Source organism: Apis laboriosa, unplaced genomic scaffold, assembly GCF_014066325.1.
Source record: "Apis laboriosa isolate Shangri-la unplaced genomic scaffold, ASM1406632v1 scaffold14_cov150, whole genome shotgun sequence".
Lineage (NCBI taxonomy): Eukaryota > Metazoa > Arthropoda > Insecta > Hymenoptera > Apidae > Apis > Apis laboriosa.
In genome coordinates, this window is record NW_025221798.1 from 2558190 (window position 1) to 2579568 (window position 21379).

The 21379-nt window shown below is 32.6% G+C and overlaps 1 protein-coding gene and 1 long non-coding RNA gene across 6 annotated transcripts in view; one reads left to right on the plus strand and one right to left on the minus strand.

Moving 5' to 3' along the window:
• The first annotated feature begins 481 nt into the window (after nucleotides 1–481).
• Nucleotides 482–21379, plus strand: part of LOC122710608 — a 29555-nt gene continuing 8657 nt past the window's right edge. Inside the window, exons 1-3 of one of the 5 annotated variants that reach the window (XM_043928558.1) lie at nucleotides 482–975; nucleotides 8546–8782; nucleotides 18069–18281. In XM_043928558.1, coding sequence (XP_043784493.1) covers nucleotides 921–975; nucleotides 8546–8782; nucleotides 18069–18281 — 505 coding nt within the window. In that variant the 5' untranslated portion in view covers nucleotides 482–920. Of the gene's footprint in view, nucleotides 976–8545; nucleotides 8783–13843; nucleotides 14034–16013; nucleotides 16630–17863; nucleotides 17916–18068; nucleotides 18282–21379 lie in introns of those variants that run through there. The other 4 variants (XM_043928560.1, XM_043928559.1, XM_043928562.1 and 1 more) reach the window with 4 other exon arrangements.
• On the minus strand, nucleotides 10281–13276 carry LOC122710609. Its single transcript, XR_006345958.1, has 6 exons — nucleotides 13032–13276; nucleotides 12393–12768; nucleotides 12141–12329; nucleotides 11695–12051; nucleotides 10581–11596; nucleotides 10281–10512 (listed from the first exon to the last, which is right to left on the minus strand). It is a non-coding gene; the product is annotated as an uncharacterized LOC122710609 (long non-coding RNA).

Below are 21379 nucleotides of genomic sequence, written 5' to 3' on the forward strand. Positions count from 1 at the left end.
TCTCTCTCTCTCTCTCTCTCTCTCTCTCTCTCTCTCTCATCAAGAATCGGAAAATATCCCACAAACAATCGAAAAACAGATTTCGATGCCAACACGATTCATTATGAACTTCAATGTTCTCCAACATGTTGACCATCCAACATAGTTACGTTGCTCGTTCCAGATTCAACCTGTACATCAACCTGTCCACCACGATTGTCCACCGTCCTTCGTCCGGGTCGAATTTTCGCCTTCGGCCGTTCGCCGTCCAGGGCTCCCCTATCATCTCCACGACCGCCCCGTCAGAAAAGTTGGCCTGAATACCTGGTAAATACCGCGTAAGTAGCAGGGGACCGAGCAGTCAGTCAGTCAGTCAGTCTCTCGCGAGTCAGTCAGCCTCGTTCCCGATGGCAACCGGCACATCGGTCGTTACCTGTCCGGGGAGGTGGTAAGAGTGGCCAAAGTGGGGAGCAGAACACCTGGACGACTTCCTGCCAGGGAGTAAGCACCTCAGTCTTCAGGAAAGATCGTTTCACGTCGGTCGTTTCGAGCTCCACTTTTCTTTTTCCCCCCCTCTCTCTCCCCTCCCTCTCTTCTTCCATACAGTTTTGAATCAGAAACGGAGGAAAATACGTCGGAAAGAAAAGAAGAAGAAGAAGAACGAGAATAAGAAGAGTAAGGATAAGGGAGGAGGGACACTTTTCTTCTCGTCGTGTCTTCTCGGTCGTAGCCTTGGAAAAATTGCGAAATGACGTTGGGATCGAGATACGTTCGGTGAGATTCGCGAGAGTGATCCGTTCCTTTTTTTTTTTTTTTTTTTTTTTTTTTTTTTTCCTTTGCTTTGGATTAACGAGGAGATCGAGAATCGGTGGTGATCACGATAACAATCGTTGTTGGTACGCCTGCCAGCTGATTCGAAGGGGGTTTGCATCGGTGAAGAGATGGAGAGGAGAGCCGTGTTGATCCTGGCCGTCGTCGTTGCTTTGGCCGCACGAGGTTTGTATCATGTTTGAATAATATCTCGTTCGAAAATTGGAAAATTCGAAAGAGAAAGTTTTTTACGAATCTCTTCAGAAGAGATTTTCCATTTAATCGTTAAACGAGATTGTCAAAGATAAAGAAGGAGGATAATATTTAAATAACGTTTATGAAATCTCTCATTTATCTTAAACAGGGCGTCCTGTTCTATTTAGATTAAACGTGGAAAAATGTAGAATTATCTAATTAAGGAAATCTCTTGGGGGGGGGGGGAAACTCTTGGAGAACAAAGAGTCTCTGTGTCTCTCTTTTATGGAAGATAAAAATCTTGGAAGATATTATTATTTTTATCGCGACAAAATATCTCGTGGACGATTGGAAGAGAGATATGCGAAGAGAGCAGTTTTTCGACGACTATAAAATTAATTATCGTGTGCAAGATATGAGTTTCCTTTTAAAAATGGATGAAAAAAGATCGTGTTCATCTTCCAGGGATTTGTTCTTCTTTTTTCTTTTTTATTAACGACTGATTCGTCCTATTTATTTATTATTATTATTATTATTATAATTGCTCAATAGTAAGCGTGAAGTAATTTTAGAGATGGTTGAAAACAGATAGGAGAATTGTGAAAAAAAAAAAAAAAACTGAATATTTGTCTATTCAAATTTAAATTTTCGATTTCTATTCCAGATAATTATTATTTATTACTTGTTTTCACGAATCGAGGAATGGAATGGAAAATTATTGCGAAAAATTACGAGTAGTAAGAGGTGTCGATATAGAAAAAATTCGTGACTTATCGAAAATTGATGGAAGAGAAATTTTCCCCCTTTTGGATATTTTGTGACACTGAAATCTTATACTTATTATGAAATTATGAAATTTTACTTCACGAATTTACTTTGAATAGTAAGTTTCAAAAGTGTCTGAATAAAAATAACAAATAATTCAAGAGTAAGTGAGTTCACATTTTACGAATAAAAGATAGAATAAAACTTTTTCATAAAGTTCCTCGAGTTGCAGAAATTGTTAAAAATTTCCAAAATTTCCAATCCACGCAAATTTAATTCGAATCATAGCTGGAGAAATCTATCCTACGAATAAGATAATTCAATTGCAAATTTATCAGGGAAAAATCGCAAACAAAAATATCCTCTTCCACTCATCTCAACGATCACAATCGTCTCTCTCTCTCTCTCTCTCTCTCTCCCCAGCAAAACGACTCTTATTTCCCTCTTATTTCCCACGTCGTTTCCTCACACACACACACACTTTTCTCCCAGTTTTTAAACCACTTCCTGAATACGTACCGTGTTCCCAACTAATTACACTCTTCCGTTCGGATCGCTAGTCAGTCGTGTCAATCCTTCCTTTCCAACCCTTTCATTCCCATATCTCGCATCTTCCCCAACTCTTGCCTCGATCGATCGATCGATCGATCCTCGGCGAATTATCAAATTCTTCCCGCCGCTGCGCCCTTCATCTTTCAAAATTGCCAGTAATTTCACCACGCCCTGTACACAAATCCCCTCCCCAATATCATTTGCGCTATCGTATTACATTAATTGAATCTTTTGTATGTACAGATATGATGTAATATGTATGAGACATATATTTTTAAAAAAAGCATAACATGCCGCGAATCCTTCATTTGGCTGTGAAAGAAAGAAATTTTAAAAGAGATCGTGTCACCAACGAAATGTTTGAAAGAGCTTTAAGAGAGAAATCGATGCCATAAACGGCTAATAGATAAGCTTGTATATAGTTTATATGAAAATAAAGTTAAAGGTTATTCTTAGCATACTTATATCGTAATATAATTGTCGCGTTCTACGATTGAATCTTATTAGAAGGAGATATGGTAAATTTCCTTTTATTAAACGTCTCTCTTTAATTAAGATGCTATACGAATTAATTTCTTCTGAAATAATTTCTTCGAGATATTTTCGTTTCGAAATTGAGAATTTTGAGGATCGAATTTAAACTCGTAATAATCCGAATTGCAAGGTGAAATCTTTAAGAATAATTATAATTTCGTCTTCGAACATCGATCGACGAGCAAAACGAAAAGAAGCAAGCACTGACAATTTTGGCGTCGACCACCGCTTCCCAGAAATCAGGAGGAGAAGTGGAGGAGGTGAAACGATCGAAAACTATCGACACGCGCGATATCGAGTGAATATCGCGCCAGATTTTCTTCTCTCGAAAACAAAAGAAGATGGTTTAATTAGCCTTGCCCGGCTCCTTAATTTCCCACGATTCCCGTAAAGTAACGGGAGAGACGGAGCGGCGGCGGAGGAGAGGAGGGGAGGGGAGGAGAGGAGGGGAGGGGAGAAGAGGAGGAGGGCGGGGCTCGACCTTCCTCCTCTTCTCACCTACTTTTGCCCCGATTATCCACTTTTCCTCGAACGTGGGCGAAACCACGTGTTGCTACTACTTTGTATTATCGAATTATTCTGTCCTCAGGATGGATACGAGGAGGGCGAAAGAGATTAAATTTCTTTTTCTTCGATTCACAGTTTTCGTTATCGACTTGCGTTAATTTTAAATTTACATTAATTGAATCTTTTTTTTGTACAGATATAATCGTGAGATCGTCTTTAAAGGAATCTTGAGAGAAAATTTATTTGACGATGTAACAACAAAATGAATATATAATCTTCTGAAGCAAACATTGGCCTGGATTTCGTTTGTTAATCGTCAAGTTAGATTCAGATATTGTTATATAATATTCCTCGTCACTTTTCTTTCTCTGCAAATTATAATCTGATGTTCTCGATGTTAAATTGGATTTTTCATCTCATAGAAGTTGATATATTATTATATATTATTATATATATAAAATTGCAAGATTTCTTTTTCTTTTATTCCAGAAGAAGTAGGATATCTTTAAAAAAATTCGCATAGCTATTGAATCGAAATGAAATTTCTACGATAATCAAAGGATAACGGTTGAAGTAGCCGTGACCTGATACTCGCACCGGAATAACTTTTACCCTTGCAATTGTAACTCGCTGTGTCCACTGACCTACATATAACGCCCGTATATATACGCGAAATACAAGAGACTGTCATCGATAATCTGCCTAAGAACGAACATATTTTCGAAAATATATATAAAAGTTTTAAATTGAATCAGAAATAATTTCACTTTAGGAAAAAAAAAAAAAAAAAAAAGTATTCTTTAAAAAAATATTTCGATACAGTTAATATCTCTTTGAAATCTGTTGAAAGAGAGGATTTTAAACGAAGGATTGGAAATTGAACGTGAGAAAGAAACGTGAGGTTGAATCAAAGTCAAAACTGGTTTCTAAATACGATCTTTATCGGGATTAAAAATGTTCAAAAAAAGTGTTGTGGAACGAGGATGAAGGGATAAATTATTTCTCCTCTAAATCTTATCACCGGTGTTTGGGAACAGATATTCCTTCGCGCATAATTGTGCCAACTTTCATCTCTTCGAACGAGTTTATAATCGAGATTCTTTGCCCTCGTGAAACGATTTCCGTTTCCATTTCCGACTCGTAATTATCTTAAGCGACAACAACTTTTCAACAACTGTGCCAATATCTTTTTATTCGAGCAGCGTCTCTTTATCGGGATAAAAATCTAAGTTTTATCAGAGAATCTCAGAATACTCGGATTCTTGACTATTTTTGAATAATAGAAATACGATGATCGGTTATTTCTTGAGATACAATTAATTATTCACGAAATAATTTAAACCATATCTTGAAATTCTAAAATTTCAAAACTCGACCCGACAAAGATCGATCGAGTTATTAATTTTCGAAGGAAATTTTTTTTTAACAAGAAAGAGAAGATTTATCTCTCATTTTATCTCTTTCCACGGTGTTTTATTCTTTTTCCATCGTGCTCACCAGCGAGCGAACGGCCTCCTTCCACAAAGGTCTGGCCTATGCTTGCCGAAGATTATCGAGCAACATCTCGTTTTCCGCAAAAGTTTCCACTCTTCCTTCTCCTCCTCCTCCTCCTCCTCCGACGCTTCGTTGCATCCGCTCGATGTAGGTCGATCATCGTAATTGTTAAGCCGTAAATCGGGGCAGAACAAAAAAAAAGAAGTTTATTCCTCGTACATCGACTTTTGTTAAACGCGCGATTCGAAAAACGGAAGTATCGAGATTCGTGATTCGAATTGAAAAGAAATACTCGACCAGTGTCGTCGAACCTTTTAATTAATGCAATAACGATTTTTAATTTTTAATATCTTTAATAGAAATTTAGTTTTATTAAATATAAATATTAATAATAAATAATTTTAATTTTTAATAAATATTAATAATAACGTATTAAAAATTTCGTTTCAAGATATCTTCGTATTATACGTAATCTCGTTCGATTAATCATCTCGAGCGTAATAAAACAAGGAGGAAAAACAAGGCTCGATCGATAATTTCGAGAAAAGGTTACATCGGCTGACATCATTGCTTACACGGCTATATAACATCGCCCGTATTGGCAAACACCGATTGCATCAGTGGCCGATTCTAGATTTCCAGTTATGGTTTCACTTTTGTCTTCTTCTTCTTCTTCTTTCTTTCTTTTTTTTTTTTTTTTTTGTTTGCTCGACTCGTGTTGCGTTCGAACGTTTGGCAAAAGTCGTCGAGGAATGGATAAGTTTTTCGATAACTCTTCCCCTGCGACAGGGGCAGGAAGACAAAGGTTGGTGATAAATATGTAAATCGCGTACAACGAACCGTTACGTTAGTCGTCATTTCTCTGTGTACAGTCGAAACCGTTTACCAAGATTGTTAAGGAGTGCCGTTTAGACAAACTTTCCGACTATAATTATTCCAATGAAAATCTTGTGTGCTTAACCTCTTAGAGTCATCGAACGAGATATCAATTTTAATCCGTTGCATTTAGTTCCTTTGCGAGAAAAATAGAGAATTTGATCTCGATTTGATATTCGATCGAATGATCGAAGAATAAAATTTTTAAAAATTTTTGATTCTTTTTTCGCCTCTCGAACGAATCCTTTCTCGTTAAATCCTGGAAAGGAATTCATTTCGCAACCGCTTCCGTTATCTTCTCGAATATGTGTTTCAAGGTATTGTAGCCGCGCACGTGCCATTCCTCTATTGTCTCCTAAATGAATTCGTCGAGTTAACACTTTTACAGTTAACGCGTTGTTACTCGGGAGTTGGCAGAAGCCGTTATCTGTATAAATCTCATCTTCTCTCATTTTTCTTTTCCGCCTTCGATAATCGACATCCTGCAATAAACCTAAATACCGATACTATTCTATTTCAGATACCACTTTCCTTCTAATCTAATCTCTCCACCACGATTTGCAGTATTACAGATTTTGTAATAAAGTTATTTCTTTCAACGTTCTCTCATCGAATTTGAATTCTTCGAGGCAGGAATTTTTAAGAGCGAATAGAATTCAAAATTGGAAATTTTAATTCTAAAGTAAAATTATTTCAATTCAAATTCTGGATATCTCGGAATTTTTACAAATTTTTCGAGATCGAAAGGTAATTACGAATATCGTTAATTCGGATCGAAAGATACGAAAGATTAACGTATGCAAATATTTAATCTCTTTCGAGCGTATAAAATACATTTCAAGGCAAGAAAAGAAGCCAGTGAAATTCTAAAATCTAATTCACTCCACTTTCCATTCACCTAAATATATTCCATTCCATTCCATTCCATTCCATCGCGCGTTTAAATTGAGTTAATAAATACATCCGTTAACTCGTCTCTCTGGATCTCTGAAGAGAGCAGAAATCGATTCCGATTTCCGCGTGGAATCCCCGTGTTTGGAATGCAAGTCGACGTTGGAAAGCAAACGCTTTGGATCTTCTCGATTCAATGACCAGAACGGCGATGGACGACAAAAAATGGTGGAAGGAAGAGGAGAGGAAGGAAAAATCGTCGCGTTACGCAAACACGTCGGACGAGGTGAAATTTCGCGAGGTTTTCTTCGCCCTCCCCTTCCTTCCTTCGGCGAGCGTGCAAATACGTAGAACATCGGCACAGTCGATGACTTCCTAGGTGATTGCGCGAAAGCCGCAGGATGTGAGCTGCTTGCATTATCGTTTCCGTCACGGGTCCGTGGCGTTTTCTTCTGCTTATCTACACCCACGTAGCGAACAGCTAGTTACCAAAGATTATTGATTTAACGGCTCGTGATGCCATCGTGATAGAATCTCGCTCGAAATAGTTTCGTACTGGTTGTTGGTAGGGTAGAGTGGGACGAACTGAGAGAGATATTTTGTTGGTAATAAAAATCAGAAGGTGAGAAAAGCTTGGAAAAAGTTTTTTTTTTTTTAAATAAACAAAGCTTGAATTATCATTGGGAACGAAAAGATGTAAAAATTGAATTACAGTGAATATTATTCTTCTACTTTTTGATTATTTATTTCGTTAATTTCTATACAAATTTTTAATATAATTTCTATTTCTTATTTCATAATTAAAATTGGATAAGAATCTTTCATCACAATTTCTATATTCGGTATGATTTTATGTTATTTTCAATGTTTGTTTGAATAATAATCAAATTTCAGATTTCACAAGTAAATTTTATATTCAGATTGTGTATTTTATACCTTTATATGTATTTCTTTTTCATATTCATTTATAAAATAAATACCAACTTTATCTCGAAACATTTTCTAAAAAATAATGCAATTCTTCGATCTTTCGTGACTAATTATACGAATAATGCAACGTTTTATTGCTCGGTTGGTAATCGGTGTACGTGGTATGCACCGTGGCTCACAATGTTGTTGCCGTTGGCCTCAGGTAGGACATGCAACTCACGTCATCACGCACGAGCTGCATTAAAGTCATTGTAAACCGGGACGTTGCCTCATCGAGCGTTGGAGTTTTCAACTCGATGATTTCAATGGCCAGCCTCGTCGCCTTCGTGAACACGAATAGACATCCAGCTCACCGATTCAGTCTTTTTCCCCCCTTGCGTTTTCCCTCTTTCCGTTCGCTTTACGCAATTAGAATCAACGATCGATCGAAGACATTGATCGCTTGTTTTGTCCATTTTCATTATGTTTTTATATAATGTATAAGAGTTTCTTTTATTTTAGTTCCGTATAATACGATATAATGACTTCTTTTTTCGAATATTAACGAGTAAAGTAGAGAAATCATTTTTGAAATATGTCAGCAGCAGCATGAATTAGCTAAGGTTAGTTCGGAACGATTCAAGCCATCCATTGTTTAATGGTCCAATATTTTAAGCTGTACAATCAATTATATAGTTTCTTGTGTCTTCTTATATCTTTCTACGACCATAATTAAACGATTGATCATGCAATAGAATCTCGTTTATCACTTCGAACTGCGGATAAACGACGTTTACTATAATTATCGAAGCGATATATCGAAGTATCATCGTTTACAAGCACATTTATAAAAATTAAACAAGAACGTGGTTTTCTTATAATTCTACATTATCGATCAGGGCTCGAACACGATTGAAACTGTCTAACTACACGATCATTATTATTATTAGTTGTTATGCCGATGTTTAGCGCGTTAAAGCTTGATAAATGGTACCGGTTACTCGATAATGATGATGTCTCTGTCGGTTTACAGGTTGCAATGGTGCCGGATGCGGATACCCTGGGGCCCCAGCGCATAGTAGCGTCCGGTTCACGGGTGCAAGTGCCGAGGACGTTATAGATGAGGAGGATGCCCTTCTAAAGGACACGGTGCTGCTCGAGGGCACCGTGGCTACGTATTCCTGCGAACGAGGCTTCGAGCTCCTCGGCCCTGCGCGAAGACAGTGCCAAGTCGATGGCTCTTGGACACCGGAAGGAGTGCCATTTTGTGGTAAGTTTTTAATTATAAAATTTTTTCGAAGAAATTTTCAAATACAAAATAGAAAGTGAATACAAAATTTATAAAGTGAATTTTAATTACTAATTTATCAAGTATTTTGATGAAGCAATATTAAATAGTAGAATAAATATCGTTTAATTTTTATCTTTTGATTTTTGTGCATATTCTTTTGTATTATAATTCTCACGTTCGAAGATGAATAGGTTGTATCGGAAGATTGAAGAATGAAAATGAGAAAGGAATATTGTATGTAAAAGACACGAGGTGGATAGATTGTGCTGACAAAAGAATTGTTGGAAAAGGTGTTGGTATGTAATCGGAGGACAAATACGTTTGCGGATGTAGACTTAAGAGAAAGTTTCACGTTCCGAGGAAACTTATATACGTACTTCCGGTCACGCCTGTTGTTAAGTGTTTTATCAAATAACGAATTGATATTTATGATGCATAGAATACATTTGCAGCATAATAATAATTCTCAAGCAAAAAAAAAATTCAAACCATAAGATTAGATTTTATTGTTAACATTAATAACAATAATTAAATTACTTTCAAGAATAATGATAATTCTGAAATTTAAAAATCAAATTAAATAGATTAGAAACGATAGATAGATTAGAATTTTTTAACAAACAAAATTTACAAATGTTGCGTTATACTTTTGAGAAAATCGGTTTAATACTTTTTGAAAAAAATTTTTTTTTGTTTTTTTCAATGAAAAAAAATTCCACAAGGAGAATATGCGTACGAATCGTCGGTACAAAATTTCGGGAGGCAAGTGACCTGATTCAGGGTGTCCTTGACCGAGGAGACAGTAAAAGAAATGGCAAAGATAGTGGGGGCTTTGCACCGTTAAGTCTGAACCTGTTACCTCCTAACAACGCCCGCGGCCTTCTCAACCTGGCGCGCATTCCTCGCATAGGTTCTGTCCTTCCTGGCCCACCTCGAATTTATTTCCTCCTTCAACATTCCGATCTCTCGAGATCAACCCTTCGCTCGGTACAGCATTTATTTATTTCGGTTATATAAATTTTTTGACCGTAAAGTGATTCGTGATAAAGCAAATAAGCGGTTACGATTAAAATTTTATTTTAGAATTGTTTAATCGATGATTGCAAAATAGATGGAAGGAAACGAGTAAAGTAAAAAAAGAAAAAAAAAACGATGACATTTAAGATTTCTTTTTTTCTTTTCTTCTTCTAAAGTAAAATCAATCACTTTAATTTTCTCGCTTAATGATCGCTTACGATTCTTCTTACCTTGTTATTTAAGAGAGATTTTTCTAAAAGAAAACAACCGCTTTTAATCTAATGGAACTTTATTGCACGAACAGTTATCATCTGTGACGAAGTGAATTCGTCTTGTCCAATAACAACAAAAATAATAGCTATGAATGAAATTTAAAAAGAAAAAAAAAAATATTAAATATTATCCAAACGATTTAAGAAAATTTCATAAACGATAAAAAAAATTATTTATAATAATAAATCCAAGTTCGAATACCTGCTTTTATAATTTTATTTTTATCTTTAATCACGTATCAAACGTGAAGGATATTTATTCAAATCATACGAGATACGAGATGTAACCGACAATCCAAAGAAACGGCATAAAATATCCGAGAACTGGGTCGTCATGGCGTCGAATTAGAACTACGTGATTCCGACACGGTGGAACGATCGCAACGTTTGCCCTCCACCTTATTCAAAGTATTTTTGTAGCTGAAAAAATTACACGCACATTCCAATACCGATCTTGTGTCTAATATTAAAGAACAGTTAATTCTTACCTTTTTTTCCTTTTCCTTTTTTTATTTACCGATAAGATGAAAAAGAATTCCAAAGTATACTTTAATCGATACAAATTTCCATTCGATCAGCATAAATGATAAACTAAAAGATATATATGGTAATATGTAAGTAAAGTTTGAGTTCAATCGATGAAGCATATAAAGTATGCCTGTTGGAAAGTAGCTTCGAATCCAGGATCCCATCAATCCTTTTACCGTTCTATCGTGATCTTTGACTGGATAAAAGATATTATTTAAGATATTATTGAATGATCGTTGATGAGCTATCTATTGGTATCTGTTGAGTATATTATATTGGGTTGATTCGTGATCGATGAGGATCCGTGTATGAATATTCTTATTAGAATTATTATTAAAATTATTTTTTTATTTTGAGGAATAATATTAAATTTTATATTTATTCGATGGCATAATAATGGCATTGAATTTTATCATTTTACTAATGGACATTTCCTTATTTGAAGTACAGTAAAAATTCTTTTCAGTGTTTTTCGAGTTGTTATTTATATTCGAATTATTTACGACGCTTCAATCTTCGTATAAAATAAGGGAAATTAGAAAAAAATTAATGTTTTTCAATTTTTTTTTATCTTAATATATTAGAACTCCTTCCCAATGAAAAAGTAGAGAAATTTTAAAGGATGAACAAATTCCTGCAAAAAAGAAATTAAATTAATTAAAAATAATAACAATTCTTCGAAAAATACTTTGCAATCCTCTTGAAGATCCAAAACTCTTGACACATCGGTTGAAAAATTCACTGAATTGTGAATATTTTAATTGATATTTCCCAAGTTTTCTAAGTAATTTCGAGAAGCTGTTTCGATTGCTTGCGAGGGAAACCGTACCACTTTGTTTGACTTCAACCAACAGACCTGAACAGCCAATGAAGCGATATTTAAAGCTTAATCACTCAACGATGTTCATAAAAATTGGAGCATGAAGATCTTTTCGATCTTTCAACTTCGTTTAATCCGAAAGTTTCGATTGATTTTCTTTTGGAATGGATAAAATAAATAAATAAATAAATACAAATATATTGTAAACGTAAATATAAAATTATACAAAATATTCCTTAAATTGTTCTACTTACATACAACTTAACAAAAAATGCATTCATCAACTGGTTAAGAATATTTTTACATAATTTTACAACATAACAGTATTAAACAACTGTTATTATCATTCCAATTTGTGCAACGAACAAATCACATGTGCAATTTTCCTCTTTTCTCGAATATACATATATTTGCTCGGGATCGGTTACTATTATACCATATTATAATTTGACATGGACTGATTTCATAAATAAACAAGCAGACAGAGATTTCGCAGTGTCAGTAAGCGTTTTCTCGTAATTTTCTGCCAGCCTCGACAGCGGATTGCCACTTACGCACTTATGCGTGAACTTGACTTTTCGAAGGTAAACTTGTACGCCGTTCACTGCTACCTGGATCGACGTAATCGCGTTTATTTACCGTAATTTTAATTATCGAGTGTAAATAAATGAATGGGGGGAAAAAAGATACTGTTCCATACTGTGATATAATCTGGCCAATGATTTCCAAGTTTCATCAAGAGATCAAAAAATTTCAAGGTGTTTCTTACTATGTGTTCAGTAGTCAATAGTTTAATAGTATAGATGTAAAGATAAGATGAAAAATTTCCTTGAGCCACTTTCATTGATTTTTAATTCAATCCTTGATTTTTATTCTTATTTAAAGAATCCTTAAAAAGATTAATTAATTATAAATAATTTTTAGAAAGAAAAAAAAAAGAAAAAGTGAATACCTTTATTTCGATCAACTTAATGAAATAAATCCGTCTCGAAACGTATGTATGTAATCGTTCCTGGAAAATTGCACTTCAACGAAGCGAATGAATCGATGATCTCGTTTCTAGTTATCGAGTAAAATCGCGTTCTTCTTCTTCTTTTTTTTTTTTTTTTTTTTTTGCATCCGCAAAGTGCGCACCGCGTAATTTTTACGCCAACTTTCACTTGTTTTCTTTCGATTTTTCCATCCGTAAAGGTTCTAATCATCGTCTTCAAAGCTCCGTGATGAGAGTTAAACACCATTTGTGCTTTTGCAAATTCTTTTCTTCTCGGAGAGATCGTAAACTTGGTGGTATTTATGACTGGCACGATGATGAACTCGTTCGATACTTTCTACGAATGTAAAACGCAGTTAGCATTTTGCCATTAAATGCGAGATCATTTTTTTTTAACGTAACTTTTTTCACGAATATAGAATTATAAATGATATTTGATCATTTTATATCTTACAAATTAAGCGAATTATAATGCAAGAAACGATTTAAAATTTCTTGAAAGGATACACACACACACACACACAATCGTATATATATATATATATATATATACGATTATTCTAATCTTAATTAGAGTTTCAATGATATGCAAATACTTACGATTAACATTCTCCACCTTTAACATTGTTCCGTGCATAGAAATAGAAAACACCTTCGCATGCATATGCGTGACCACTAACTGGCAATAACGTGCTAAAATTGAACTATTACAATCGACCAATTACGGTTTAATCGCTTCAACGCTTCTTAGCATGTAAATCGCTTGTATCTGTATTCCAATCGTTAGTCCTACTTATAAATATTCAAGTAATGCATCTGTGTATATAGATACATGTTTTGCGTTTAAAATGTTGAAATAATAATCTATATATACGTACTCATATTAATTTAAAAATTTAAGAAGTGAGGCTGAAATAAATCAAGAAGTTTTGGAGCAAATAAATAAAAAATTAAGAGTAAAAAAATTGGAAGCTTCGTTTTTTAGGTTATCAATTTAAGTTATCAAGGATATATTTTCATCGATTTTCAATAATTCCTTCTCTTATTTTATTTTTAAAACAATATGTATATAAAAAAATACGTACTTTGAAGGAAAATACTCGATCGTTTCCTTAAAATCATATTGTTAATTATATTGTTGCGATCAAAAAAAAATTCGTAAAATTACAATTTCAATAACGAGAAACCGCTTTCCTTTGTTCCGGTCTTGGTCGATAACTATACCAGCACGTGGTGAAACTCGTCTCTCTTTTTGCTCGATCCAACGTGTTTGAATAGATATATCGAAACCTTTCGTAATAATCCGTGTAAGAAGTAACTGTAAATTATGACGTATCCACGTGTGTGTCGAGAACGCGTGTGGGAACGAGTATAACTGAAAGGAGTCGGTATGTAGGTTTAGGTCGAGAACGCATCAATTACACGTTCTCTGTATAATCTATCTGCGCTTGGATAAAACGTACTCTCGACTTTGTAATCGAATAATTTTTTTTTCTTAAAAACTATTTAAGAACTGTTCGAATGCTTTCGAAATTCGAATTCTTTGACTTCGTGGTCTTGGCTTTTTTTCCTTCTTCGCATATTCGGTTTTCTTCGCTCGAGGTAGGTACGACTAGGTTATGTTTATATATATAGTACACATCTATATGCTCTAATATATTGAGTCAATACAGAATGTAAGAATAACTTATTCAAAGTTAGATTCTGAATTTTATAATAAAAAGTTGTCATTTTCTTGTATTTGAATGTGTATTTAATTGCCTTCTTAAATTGAAAGTTCGAATTTCTTGCCTTCCTGCTTTAGGAATATTCATGATTCTTTGCTTGAGAAAATTGATATTTTCATCACGTAATTCTTTGATAGTAATTCAATGTAGTCTACTCACAATCACTCTAGAATATAGATCGATTTTGGAATCAGATACCTTTTTTAAAAGTCTATTCCAATGCTTTAGAAGTTTGAATTTCTTGGCTTCGACTTCCTACTTCGAATATTCAAGATTCTTCACTTGATAGAATAATAATCAATGTAGATATTTATGATCAGGTGTATTTTTCAAATGTCTGTGAAACTTTGAATTTTTTTTGTATTATAAAGTATAAGTACTTTATACTATAATTACTTTATATAATTTACAGTCTGTATATATTATGAGGATTTTGTGTAACGTAAATGTTGATGTTTATACGTTTATGTGCAAAATGTATCATTTACAATGACTGAATTTAGTAAAGCGTCCAAGGAGAACGTTCGACGTCTTTTTACCATAAAAGCAAATAAAAATTTCCTTTTATGACTTTTGATCACCGTAATCTGATGGTCGTATCTTATCTTATAATTCTATCGTATCGAGTCATAAAAGTATTTACTATACATTTATAGAAATATTCGTAAATCTTGAATAATTTATCGTTCAATCTTACATGCAGATGAAACACTATTCGACTAATCCTTGCCAATAACTGTAGATATAATTAGGATATAAGTCACAGCTTTTTATTCGAAACATCCACAGAAATTGAACAGTTAGAAAGATAGAATATATGATTTGCACGGTGTGCACAATGTAACGTTATAACAGACTTGTCTCCTCACTAATGTCCTTCGCACAATGCTTTTGCTGTCTCATTCGTATATCTTCCAATTGTTCTGTAAGAATATATATATATCTTTAAAGTCGTGACTTTACAGATCGTACTCGTGAATTTTTAAAAAATAAGACAACGTTGAAACAATACCCTCTGTATAGTACTATCTACTCTGATCATTCTCATAATCAGAAAATAACATGTTTTTTCAAGTTTGAAAGATCTCAATTTTGAAACATGTCGAATTGTTAGAATATCGAGTAGATTTTTGTCAATTTTTTCGAATTAAAATTTTTAATTAGAAAATTTTTTAATAGATTCTATAATATAATATTATAAATATATTTAAAATCTCATTTTTTCCTTAATATACTATGCATCATTAATCTAATGCCTCTATACGTGTACGTTTATTAGAGGTTTGCCTATTAAAGAGATTTCACAGTGACATTGGCTTTGGCCATAATATCTCCCCATCATCTGAATGAATTAGTAACGCCGATTTATAGGGGTCGATCAGGATTAACCTCGATTGCTTCATGGTAAAATAATTTTTACCAATTATGCGTTTTTCATTTACAGAAAGGAATCATGATTTCTATTTATATTTCGATATTATGATTTATAACTGTATCCATTATACTTATTCTATTTTATATTGCTAATTCTATCTACAAGTACAAAAATAACATTGATAAGTATTTTCTTGACAATTATAAAATTCATATTCTATTTATTTCATTCATTTATTTTTTTTTTTGTATAATATTTATCTATATTTATTTTATCCGAAAAGAAAATTTTTAGAATGATTCATCATGTTCTAACTTAACCTCAATTTTATCTCGCGATATAATCAAACACCAATATCGATATTAAATTGAATTTACAATCGATCTATCTTTTAGGCGCCAATTTTCATCGAGAAAAAAAATCTTCAAACCTAACTTTTGCGATTTCTTTCCATCCATAGAACTTGGCTAGTTATAAGTGGCGCTTCGATCAGAGATTAACCTAGATGACAAAAATGGCGATCTTGTTTCGAATGGTGCGTTAGCCGCGATCGTGGTAATGCCAGTTAGGCGCCGATAAAATTCTCACGTTACGGTACAGTAAAACTACCGCAAGCCCGGTAACTTCTTCGCGAATGTGCAATGTGCACAAAAGTTTCGCGAATAGCATCTGCGTGCCAAACGAGTGTTCAACCGTACGATACCCGACCTTCTTCTCGCTCAATGGGAATGGCAATGAGCCGCATAGATTTTCTCAGAGCCTCGTAGAGAAGTATTCGTCCTTCTATGACGGAGGCTGGAAATAAGATGTCGATGATGTTATGAATCAGCCTTGCGATTGGATTGCAGTTATATTCATGATTATACGAATGTTTTTGTACGAAGTATAATATAATTTTATGAATCGATATAGTATAATTTTTAATTTTGTAAATTGATAAAGTTCGAACAAAATGGAAGATTATCTTATTTCAAATTGTGCTGAATATTAAGTAGAATGTTATTAATTATTTACATGGTGTATGATATATCATGATGTCTTCAAAGTTTTTTCGATGAGGCTCAGTGGAAATAAGATATTGAATCAATAATTTATGGTGAGTCAGCTTTATGATTGCTATTGTGCTAATTATTGAAACTATATTACAAATTGTTTTATACAAGGTTGATGTAATATAATAATACGATATTATATTTTGATGATTGATGATAATAGATGTGAATCAATTTTATAATTAGATTTATTGGAATAATGTTAATTATTGAGATTTCTTAAAGAATAACGAAGAATATGTAAAGGGTGTCAAATATAAATGAATATGTAATTTAATATAATGCTCGTTAATATGTGGAACGTTCTAATTAATAATCTTAAGTAAATCAGGGCATGAGATTGCGAGCAAAGTGATTCTTTATGTTTTTACTTTACTTTCGATATTCTTGCTTTACTTTATAAAATTTCCTTTTAAATTATCGGATTATTATTTATAAAAACTTCAATCTCAATTTTAATTTTGCATTAGATATTTTTATTTAAATTATATTATATGCTTTTTTCTCGATCAAAATTGTATTTTATTCAAATAAATATATTGAATTATTGTTTTTCCAGATAAAAAGTTTAAAACAATATATATATATATATATATATTAAATTATCTACATAATCAACTATCAACTAATCAACTACAATCGTTCAAGTGTTCAAAAATCATTTTATCGTTTAAAACTTTCAATCAGTCGTTGTTAAATTATCGAAATATCACTAATCACTAAAAAATTTAAACAAATAGATGATTTTCAAAAAAACATGATTTATACTGATTGAGTTTTCGAATCCTTCTTCGACTATAAATCTCAATTGAGTTATGTTCACAATTATCAAATACATATTTAATGTAACGCATAAACGCCCTAATCGACGATAATTGTCAAGGGATCGAAACCTGTTGGTATAACCAGTTTCAAGATAGTTATAGTCTCTAATAACTATAATAGTATACGAGTTAATGTAATGACGTTTTGCACATTATGAGCACGTGTGGCAAGTACCGCAATTGGGGCGGGGCACGTCGTGTGCGATGCGTGTTGTGCACTTGGTATCTAGGAATGCAAGAAACCGCACAAGGGATGCGCAAGAAGAGACTAATCTGGCTGTCGCGTGTCTTGCGGTTTATTCCGTCATCATCTCAATGGAAAGCTCTAAAGGAATTTCTCAAACTTGTTTTGCTCTGAATATGAAATTTTAATCCCTTAATAAATTGCTCGTAAAATTTCATATCAAATATGGAAATAATTAATATTTTTCTCGATATCTTGAAATATTTTCTGGGATAACTGATATATTATCTTTATCTTTAAAGAATAAAATAATTGAGATAAGGTTACTTTTTATTAGATAGATTTATATATAATTTAAAATATACTTTTTTTCTCCTTCAATTTTATAAAGTTTCCTCTTTATATAATTTAAATGTAAAACTTAAGTGAAAAATCTAAGAGTTCGTATTTCTAATTTTTATTTTTTAAATTATAGTTTTAAATGTTGCCGGAGGCAAAGCTCCTATGCAGTCGAGCACTTCGGAAGGTGGAATTCCACAGCGTGCGGTGGATGGCAGCAGTGGACAGATTTACACCCCTCAAACTTGCACCCTTACGAGACCAGAGCACAGACCCTGGTGGTACGTGAATCTGCTTGAACCCTACATGGTGCAATTGGTACGACTTGACTTTGGTAAACCGTGTTGCGGTAAGTAACATATGAGGAGCAGAATTTTATTCCAAAATTCTAACTCTTGTTTTATTAACATTTGATCTAATGAATGATTGTATATATTTAGCATCTTTATCAATCTCTTAATGAAAGAAATAAATCTCGATACACAAATTTTATTTTATTTAATTCTATTTTTTAATTTAAATTTTTTAATTTAAAATTATAATTTACAGATCCACAGAGATATAATAAGTATTTTTTTCGGATAAATAAACAAACGAATAGTTATGAATAGAGTTAACAAAATCTAACAATATCTAATAATACGATAATTAGAAAAAAAAATTCCAAATATCAAATCAAAGGCTAAGAAATGAATCACTTTGATGAATCGTCGGTGAAAACAGTCAGGAAGCGTAAACACAAAGTTTAATCCCTGTAACGCGATGGAACGCCACTTTCATTTCAATTCTCCTTCTGCTTTCTATCGATAAACAGCCAATTACGGGAGCAATAACGACGCTCTACGAGCGAAAATTTTTCGCATAATTCGGAAATCGTAGGCGATTGATGAAGAAGTTATCGATACTTTCACGCCATCCTGTAGGTTTTATTCTTAGAGCATCATCTTCGTGAAATTCGATGGATACTCGTGTACATTGAAAAATTGAAACATTATCGAATTAATTAAAATTTGAAATTTGAAATTTTCTAAGAGAAGTTTAAGTTAATCAAAAAGTTGAAGTGTCGTTGTAAAAATTGATTAGTAATAAATAGAGTTGGCTTTGAAAATCATAGACATAGTTACAATTTTGCCAAAGATACTTGTATATTTAATAATATTTATATAATAATTGCAAAAATTGTGATTCAACTTGGCAGTTCTTAATTAAAAAATTGAATTCTTCGAGTAGTATATTTATAGATATATATATATTTATACATATTTAATCAAATTGATATTGTAAATTGATATGCATGAAAAAGTAAATGGCATCGTTTTCTAACGATCGAGTGAAAAGATTTTCGCTATCGAACTGGAAAGTTTCTAGAAGTTTCCACGCGTGTCAATAATAAGGTAAAAGAAAAAAGAAAAGATCTATTTAAAAGACACGATGTTATTTTACGTATCGTTACCATTAATCGACATATATTTACAAGAAAGTATCGGTTAATTATTCAGAATATAACCTGAATATTAATTTAATAACATTTTAGCTTTATTGAACATCATACAAAAAGCATGAAAGTACGTGAGAATCCAATATACTATTCTATAAGGAAAACAGAAAAACATTGTGCCACTGAAAAATTAATTTCCATTTTATTATTTTATTTTATCTCGTCTATCAACTCCATTAATCCTCGTATTATAATCTTTAAAGATGTATCTTGGAAAAATATTAAAAAAACTGTTGCACAACTGGCATAAAATTTTACGAACAATAAAACTATCAAACTGCCAATAATGTTATTATGAAAACAAAGTTGCAATTTTCTTTTAAATCGTATAATATTTTATGTTACTCTTACTGAATTTATAATAGATATTTATTAACGAATCACTCGTAAATTTTCATTACTAATTTATTTTATTCCTTTTATTATCACAATTTCCGCAATTTAGTTAGAATAAATTTGAAGTTATGAGTTTAAGTAATGGAGATTCGTATTACCGATCAAACAAGGGAAAACTTTCACCGTTAAACGAAATGGCTGATAATGGCGTGCCGTTTACACGGAAATAAAGAGTGAGAGTAGTTTTGTTATTCTTGGAAGAAATTTACTACATTCTTCCTTAAAAAAAAAAAAAAAATAATAATAATAATTCTCAATTTTTCATGAAACAGTATTGCATCGCAAACGTTATATTGTATAATAATAATGCATTAGAGATGGTATATCGATGATTCGACGTAGTCTAGAAAATTCTTTGGAAACTTGCTTTCTTTTTGTTAATGTACTTTCATATTTTTTGTTTAATTGTTAGACAATTAATTAAAAAGACTATAAACTTTCAAAAAAAGATTCGAAATGATTATTTTCTCAGGAAAGTGCAAATACAAGTATAAGCATTTTTTTTTTAATTCTTTCTTACTCGAAGAAAGCCGATGATATTTAAATATTTAAATAGGAAGAATTCTTCTTTTTCGAGGAAATTTTAACTTAATTTAACTCATTTCAATTTTTTACAAATTCTATTTTTTTAAAAATTCAGAATTTAACATCTCTACTTTATCAATCAATTGTTTCTTAAGTTAATTATTAATATACGTTAAAAATTCCAAACAAATTCAGAATTAAATACACGTTTCTAACCCAATCATTAATCCATTTACATTGCAAACATGCAAATGGACTCGAGACTGTACTTATTACGAATACTTAAATTTTTTATTACGAATACTTAAATACTTAAATCTTTCCATTTTATTTATTTATTTATTTTTTTCCCTTCTCCCTATAATTCTAAGCCTATACTTTCGTTACATACAAAAATTGCGTGTTATCCAAATAAATAGCAGCCTTATTCCAACACTCGTTTCCTCTTTGGTCACGATTCACCTAACATCCGTACGTGACGATAATCTTCGTGTTTCGCCGATGAACAAGCGTAGTGTATCGTAATTAAATCGACTCGATATTTTACAAGGAGAGGCAACTTTCACGCGGCTAATACCGATAAGAGGCTGTTAGCGGAGCGTTTTAATTACGATCGAGATCGGTTATCGTTCACCAAACGCGAGCTCGCCATTTCCGGCAATACGAAAAGAAAATTCCAAGCATTTATGATTATAGCTCATGCGTACGTAAAATAAACAACAGAGCAACTCGATAGCTACGAATGGAAAAAGAAAAATAGGGAATTTTTATTCTCTAAGAATTCTATTTAGTTGTTACTAGAAATTAATTTTTAGAGTTGCATATCCTGAAAATTTTCGAAAGTGTGTACTTACTTTTCTACTCTTTTTTCTTTTTTGTTAAAAAATAAAATATACACGTTTATTAATTAAAATTATATTTATGATAGAAATGCAGAATCGAGAATTGATTTTTTAGATTTGCAAAGTTTGTTCAAAATCAAATTTTTATTTTTTAGAATTCAATTTCAAATTCACAATTAACTAATA